Source organism: Prunus persica, chromosome G2 (genome assembly GCF_000346465.2).
Source record: "Prunus persica cultivar Lovell chromosome G2, Prunus_persica_NCBIv2, whole genome shotgun sequence".
NCBI classification, from domain to species: Eukaryota; Viridiplantae; Streptophyta; class Magnoliopsida; order Rosales; family Rosaceae; genus Prunus; species Prunus persica.
Genome location: NC_034010.1, coordinates 23127451 through 23135736, shown reverse-complemented (window position 1 = coordinate 23135736; position 8286 = coordinate 23127451). Strand labels below are relative to the sequence as shown.

General features: G+C 32.2%; 1 protein-coding gene across 1 annotated transcript; it reads left to right on the top strand.

The window, feature by feature from the left end:
* On the top strand, positions 4100-5645 carry LOC18785028 (myb-related protein 308). The gene is made up of 2 exons (XM_007218698.2): positions 4100-4439; positions 4608-5645. Exons 1-2 carry the CDS (start codon positions 4307-4309, stop codon positions 5351-5353), a joined length of 879 nt encoding a protein of 292 aa, XP_007218760.1. The 5' UTR covers positions 4100-4306; the 3' UTR covers positions 5354-5645.

Sequence of the window (8286 nt, the reverse complement as noted above, 5' to 3'; positions counted from 1 at the left end):
TCGGGATGACACACATTTCTAGGAACTATTGTTTTCCTTGAACATGGAAAGACTAAAATACCCTTAAAAATTGATGAAAAATTGTTAAAGTCAGATGACAAATCATGGATTTAAAAAAATTAAAGTGATATTTCTCTTAAATTTTTCTTTGAGGTGAAAAATTGAATTGAGGTATAAATTCAAGTGACATTTCTTAAAAAATCTCAATTTTGACATAACCTAAATGGTAGTACGAAATTAATGTGTGAGGTGTAACATAAAGGACCAATAATATCAAAAACAAAAATAAAAAATAAAAAATGATAATTTCGCTAACCTCAAGAATCATTTATAATAAAAACCCTATTCTTAAATGTCAACCCTAATCCCTCGGATCCATGGGAATTGTCTGTCCACTAGCATAGAAATTATAAGAGCAATATCGAGCAGAAAAGCACTGGTACTTGTTTTTTTCTTTTCAAAAAAGAAAAAAAGAAAAAAACATCAGAGCATTGGATCTCACAACTGATTGATATGATTTGATTTGCAAATCAACTTTCGATTTCTCCCAACGTGCATAATATCTCACCAAAAACATTATCATTGCATGCCACATTATATTAATCATGTTAACAGAGATGGAACCAGCCAACGTGTGTAATTAACACATGAATCATGTTCCAATATGTTGAACATAGAGTAAATGGGTTCTCAAAAGAGAACAAAGAAAAAAGAGAGTAAGGAAGCATCTCATGCCGCCATTAGTTAAAATTTTACATATGTTCGGGTACACTACGTAGTTAGTGTACCAATATACATATATAGGATATGTGGAAATACTTTTTTATGTCCTATATGTATTAGAGAATATTTTTACATGGCTCATGTTATTGGATGGTACATCAACTACGTGGTGTACCCGGAACACACAAAAATTACTCTCATCATTAGTCTTGGTTAATTTTAGAGTTATTTATATTAACACCCCCTAATATTTTTGATTTTTTCACAAAATCCTTTCAAAATTACACAAACACCCTTGAGGTTTTAAATTTTTTTCACAAAACCACTTTCATTGATTTTTCGTTCGAAGATTGATGATTTTGTATAAAAGGTTTCTCCAATGACAAAGGTAGCATTTGAGATTAGATTGCACATACATTCATTGAGGTTAATTTTGTTGTTTGCATAAGTTTTTATATATTTTGAAATCATCAAATTTTGAACAAACAATTAACGAAAAGGTGTTTTGTGAAAACAATTAAAAACCTCTAAGAGTGTTTTTGTGTAATTTTGAAATCTAAAAAATGAAAACACCAAAAACCTCATGAGCTATTAGTATAAATAACTCTTAAATTTATTAACATATACGTGAGTTTCACATTTTTTACTGTTAATAATTTTATGTGGGATGAACCCATATTCTGCCTTCGAAGTTAGAAAATATGTGTAATGAGTGATGAGTGCAAGGTAGTTATATATTGTAGAGCTATAGATTTTTTTATTTATTTATAATCTTTCTTAATTTCATCACCGCTAACAGCTTTTGGTCCCAAAACTTTGGGGTTGCTTTTTTCAATATATGTTGGTTACATTTCTTTATGTTATTTGTACTATTAACCGGTTCGTGGCCATTACTTGTGCAAAATGATTATTAATCTATTGTAGAAAATGCTATAATCCGTATAATATTTTGGTAAAGTCATTGTTTTATTTTAGTTATTAAGTAATCAATTAGTTTTTAGTGCAGTAATATTTATCTTCTTTCCAATATTCAAAGAGGCTCTAAATTGAGTTACACCATGAAGTAGGATGAATTTTATGAGTGTAATGTTAGTCCTCAATATATGGAAGGGATGGCATTTTTTTGTTTTGTTTTTTTTGTGATACAAGCGATATTGAAAGAAGGAGATTCTCACACACACTATCAAGATGCTATGAGGGTTCGAACCTAAAACTATACTAGCTAATCTGCAAGTCAAAATCCTTTCCACTAAAATAGATCCGTTGGCATGGAAGGAATGAGATAAGAACAGGGTAGGGCCGTATATTTTCCATCTCCATTGAAGAAAGCTTCCAACCCACATGGAAGTAAACATATGGCCGGCCACAAACCTATATTAATTTCAAATGGAGCCTGCAGACAATTTGCAGAGATATTTCAAGATGTACATCAATCATAAAAGTACTTCAACTTAATTGGAAGCTTCCAAATACTGCATATAATAATCCAAATTCGAATTCCCCTTATAAAGTTGTGGAACAAATTAAGATTTTGTCAATAATTCACATCTTATGTTTTAATTCTTCTTGAGCATTATTTCTTTTTACCTTAATTCATAATTGGGGTTTCAATGTCAGGGCATCAATTATGTGCCAAACTAAAGCAATATTCTAAGTTGACGATCTGCTGGTTTGGCCGCCTTGACTTAATTGTATTTGTAAGAACCAGGATGTATGGTGTCTCATTAGGAAACACTTTAACCAAGATCAACAACTATATATTTATTTATTTATTTTATTTAGCCAACCTCATTGGTACATATGTTATACAGTGCGGAGTCATTAAGGGACCACTCCATTTTTATCAATTTTATTTATATATTATATACTATATATGATATTGTAATATATTAATTTAGTTTTAGGATGTTTTTACTAAAATAAACAATATATTAGGTTCTTATTGTTTACAAATTAACCATACAACTTCTGCAGCTAAAATCTTCTTTCTTTCTTTCTTTTTTGATTTTTGTTTTTTGGCTTTTGGGTGCTAAGTGAAGATATATATAACATATAGCACATACAAATCAAATTCAGCCCAAGACAATTTGGTCGAGAAAGGTACTTAAATTGGATTAGGCAAAGTTTAGTCAATTAATTAAGCAGTCAACATACCTAATCATGAACTGGTGTAGTTGTAGTTGTTTTCTCAAAATTATTTAACTTTTTTGTCTTCGTTTACGTTTGTATTGTGATGAACCAAGCAATCAGTCATTCCCGAGTCGATAGGGGATTGTAAGAGTTTAATTTAGTTTCAAATAATTACATAATTAACTTTGATTTGACACTCTAGAAATATCCAACCAAATGGAGAAAATCAAATGCTAAAGGCTAGCTAATTGGGAATCGATGATTTTGGTTCATAATTAATCTCCCCTGATTTTATTTTATTTTCAAAACTTTTGATGTTCACGACTGTTTATATATGTATATGTACTTTGAAAATTAAACACAATCTTATTCGTTACTCGTTATAGAAAAAAATGCATGCAGCATATGCTCGAGAAGGGCAGATAGCAAAGAAGGGCCGTTGAGTTACGTGCACAAACTTAAATTGGCCAAATGACCATCACGTAGCATTTCATAAATAATTATTGGCTGCTATATTATATTATGTAATATACATACATTATAATATAATATAAATAAATAAATAAAGTTCATATTTTTTTTGTTTTTTCGAGAAAAGAGTTCTTAAAATAAAAATATGAATATAGTCTAATAAGCCACTTGATCAGATAGAATGGTTAAGTTAATGTTTAATTTTGTTTGTTCGAATCCCCACGACATTATAGTTGTGTGTGTGAGAGAAATTTTCCTACCATATAATTTAGACTATCGCTTGTACTAATTATTTATTTATTTATTGGTCATTCACTATATGTGTAATTATATATTGAGTAATGCTACACTTACCATATTTTTATCCCACATTTCTATACCACATGATGTGGCATATCCATCTTATATTCCACATCAATTAAATCAATGAAGTGTATTTTAATTAAGACAATTAGAAAAACAAATACTGGAATAAACCATTAAAAAAAAATCAAATAATTTTAATTGATGTGACTGTCCACCTCAACTGCCACATAAGATAGTATAAGAATGTGGTAAGAATAGCATTATTCTTATATATTTATAATTTTTATATATATAAATTTTAAACCACGCATGAATCAGACAAGAGAGTCAATTTGAGCAATGGTATGTGACACCACCATATGCCTTAAAGATCTTATGTATTCAAGTAGGTAAGAAAACGTTTTCCGATAAATAATTTTAAAATTACATCATTATATATATTAAAGAAATTAGCAGGTTTTTATTTAACGCACGTTAGCAACTTCGTCCCCCCAACATAAAAGGGAGCACACGGTGTGAGAACCCTTTGTGCTTAGAGAGCATCAGTCCTCTTCTTTCCTTTTCTCTCTAGCTCCCTCTTATTCTCTCTCACTATAGTTCTCCCGGGCAAATTTATATTCTTGAGAAAGAGAAAGAGATCTAGCTATAGAGAGAGAGAGAGAGAGAGAGAGTGAATATGGGAAGGGCTCCTTGTTGTTCTAAGGTTGGTTTGCATAGAGGTCCATGGACTCCTAGAGAAGACACATTGCTCACCAAGTATATTGAAGCTCATGGGGAAGGCCATTGGAGATCCATGCCCAAAAAAGCTGGTAGCTAAAGGATTTTATGAGCTTTTTTTTGTTTGTTATTGTTCAGTTTCCACATTTCTTTAGATGAATTATATTGTCCTACATAGCTAGCTAGCTACCATTTCTTTTTGTAATTTTAGTGGTCAAATTTCTCTCAATTTAATTTGTGACTGTCCTTGTCCCATGAAGGCCTCCTTAGGTGTGGGAAGAGTTGCAGGCTGAGGTGGATGAACTATTTAAGACCAGACATAAAGAGAGGCAACATAACCCCAGATGAAGATGACCTAATTGTCAGACTACATTCACTTCTGGGCAACCGTTGGTCTCTCATCGCCGGTAGGCTTCCGGGTCGAACCGATAACGAGATCAAGAATTACTGGAACACCCATCTTAGCAAAAAACTCAGAAGCCAAGGCACCGACCCAAGCACCCACAAGAAATTATCTGAGCCTGTGGTCAAAGAAAATAAAAGGAGAAAGAACCAAAAAACCAAGAACAACATGAACAAGAAGGAGATGGTGGTGAAAAACAAGAACAAAACAGGTCAACATGTGGAGCCACTAAAGCCTAAAGTTCACCTCCCAAAACCCACTAGGGTAACTTCCTTTCTATCCCTGCAAAGAAATGACAGTTTTACTAGTAGCACCACCACCACTACTACAACCACTTCAAGCCAAGACTTAAAAGGAGGAGGAGGAGCTTTTGGTATCAATGAAAATGATCAAGTTTTAGTTAATACTCGGGCCAATGGGATTGTGTTTTGTGTTGGTGATGATCAAGATCAAGATCAAGTACCCAATTCAGCTGATGATAATGATCATACGCTTGAAAATCTTTATGAAGAATATCTGCAGGCGCTGCTGAAGACAGATCATCATCATGATCATCAGAACCAACTTGAATTAGACTCATTTGCTGAGTCACTGCTGATATAAAAAATTAAGATAAAATAATAATAATTAAAGTAGTGTATGAAAGATTAGTGAGTTGTCGCGCGAAAGCGTTTGAGATTGGTTTGTTTGAACTTTAGGTTTTCACGTGCTTACCTTCTAGTTTCTAGCCAACCGTGTAGTCATATTGGACCTTTAATTATGTAATATTTTTTTTTTAAATATTTGTGAATCTGTGTGATGGTTACGTGTTAATGTAAATTAGTAGAATTTAAGATGATGATGATGTCAATTTAGTTAGTAATAACAAGCAAATCTAAGTCTTTTTACCTTTTGGTTACATCACTACTTTATATAGGCAAGCATGAGTTTTTTTTTTCCTTCTCACTCCACTACTCATATTTGTTTTCAAATTTGTGAGACAATGCCGCGTGCTCTAGTATGTACTACACTGCACTTCCTACTGTAAATAAACAATCTTCATCATACATCTGACATAAGTAAAAGTAAGGATCAATCAAGACATAAATGTTTTGCTTTCTTAGTTATAAATAAAGAATCATTTATTCTTTACGATTCGAAATGAATATGTAAATCATAAATCTGTATGTATTTGTTTGTCAAAAGAAGAATGACTGCTTAATTAGAGGGGAAAAAAAACAAAAACAAGTGGAGTCCTACTGTACTTATCACAGCTAGCTCTGACAGTTGATCAATAAATCCCCGTTCCAGTAATTCTGGAACCTCACCTCAGACTCATACGCCTGGCATCTGGTTGGTAGCTGAATTATTTTGCAGTGAAAAACATACAATTGATTTCTATGCAGTGTGTTCTAGCCTCTAGCTAGTATCTTCACTTCACCAGTGTCGAAAGCATAAATTTATTGAATTGCTGCTTCATCTAAGGAAAATATTCAAGCCCGGAAAGTGTTCTTTCTGTCATGTTTTTCTTTTCTTGTGATGAATCGCATCAATTCCTAAAATGGATGAATCACATTTGGATATAAAATGCAGAAAAGAATGTGGTCTAAGATTGATTATCCAGTACTGCATTGATTTAACAACCAAAAGGCATTGATGTGCCTCAACTGCCTTTTGCTACCTCTCGCCCCACTGAAAAAGTTTTTGAAATAAGTACTAGGACCAATTTCTGTCATGTCATCGCAAGATCATATGCATATGTGTAAATAGTGGTTGCCTCCTTTATGATCCCCTCTGCATGCAGACAGATTATGCATCCCATCAAAACATGGAGACAAAAATCAACCGAACAACTTGGAAAGGAGGAGGGAATCTAATAATAATGAATTAAATTTTGTCTAATGGTGCTAGGTTTTGTTATTATGACTTACTACGAAATATTTAATCTCTTTTTTTGGAATCTAATTAGTTTATCAATTATGTGGCACGTAAATTATAAGGATTAAATTGAAATATGCACGTGTGAAAATTAGTAGATCGAAGAAACTTACAAACGAGTTAGAGGATGAAAATGAAATTCGAATATAGATACATGGACCACTATGATTGAAAATCCCAGGCCGTCGGTTGTCTCAACAAAAAAAATGTTTTGATTGTATAATTTGTTTGTTGTGTTGGTTTGTCCCTTGTTCGACAATAAACTTCTGGTTATAGTGCATGGTAGATGGGCTCGTGATCAACTTCTATTCTCAAATAGGTAGATGGAAATAGAATTTCTGTACGGAATATGTTAGTTTGACAAGGTTTAGGGCAAAATCAAACGAACGGTCGTCAATTACCATGGCCATGACAGAGGGTCCCACCTTGACTAATTACTTTAATCTCCCCACATTATTTTCCATTATTTTCCATTATGGAACTGCAACCCACATGGGTCCTGGTATGCACACAAAAAAAATGAAGAAAAAAAACACATTTGATGTCGACACAATATGAACATCAATCACAAACTCTCAATATAAAATTTATGTCAAATGACTTGCCGCTGCCTTGCAAGTTGCAACCCACGTACGTATCTTTCTTTTTTTATGAAAAAGTGAAGAGAAAGTATCAATGGAAAGAGAAAGACAAGAAAAACAAAACACGGAATGTCTAATTATTATATGCAAAAGGCTTTTCTTTTTATTTTGATTGAGAGTTTTGAGGTCAAAAATCGAACTTGTGTTGTATGGGAACTGGCTATAGAAGCTCCCATTTGTGTTAGTTAAAATATATATATATTTTTTTTTTACTTCCTTTTTACAAGAATATTGTGAAGGTTGAAATGCTTTAACCATAATTACTAAGCCCTAACCTATGTTAGAACATTTTATTTAGGGGTTGAGTTCTAATTATGTTGAGATTTTGCCTAATTTTAATTTGAAATCAGAAGTTGAATTAAGTAAAAGACATGTGTAGGATGCTTTATGTTTTCTTTTTAAAATTTAAAAATACGCTATTGGGCACGATTTGAAAATCATTTTCATCTAACAAATTTCTAATCAATTGATAAATATGTTCGAGTTGTCATAATGAAAGCACAAATAATAGATTCTAAATGTCTGTCACAAATGAGGTATTGATGCTCTATAAGCAATGAAAATTCTATAGAGAAAACTGAACATTTTAATGTGGATGCACTGTGACCATTGATATGGAACACGATAATTTATATCTTTTATAACAAAGAGCACAAATAAGAAACGTGTCTAAATTCAAGTGTTCTAGTACTATTTTACTCGGAGAGCCCATAAATAAAAGTTATTTATCTTTTAGATTATGATAAATAAAATTTATTTTTAATTTTTATGAACTAATCAAGATTAAACATCCAACTCCTTGTTATCGTATTCATGTAAACAAAATACAAGACTTCCTCCAACTTACTAGAGACAACTAGTATTAGAGAAAATTAATTGAGGATCTACCTCCTCATCTCACCCCACAAGTATCATGGAGGCTTTTAATTGTTAGATTAAATACAGATAATTGACATCGTAGTCACTTTACATCTTTCA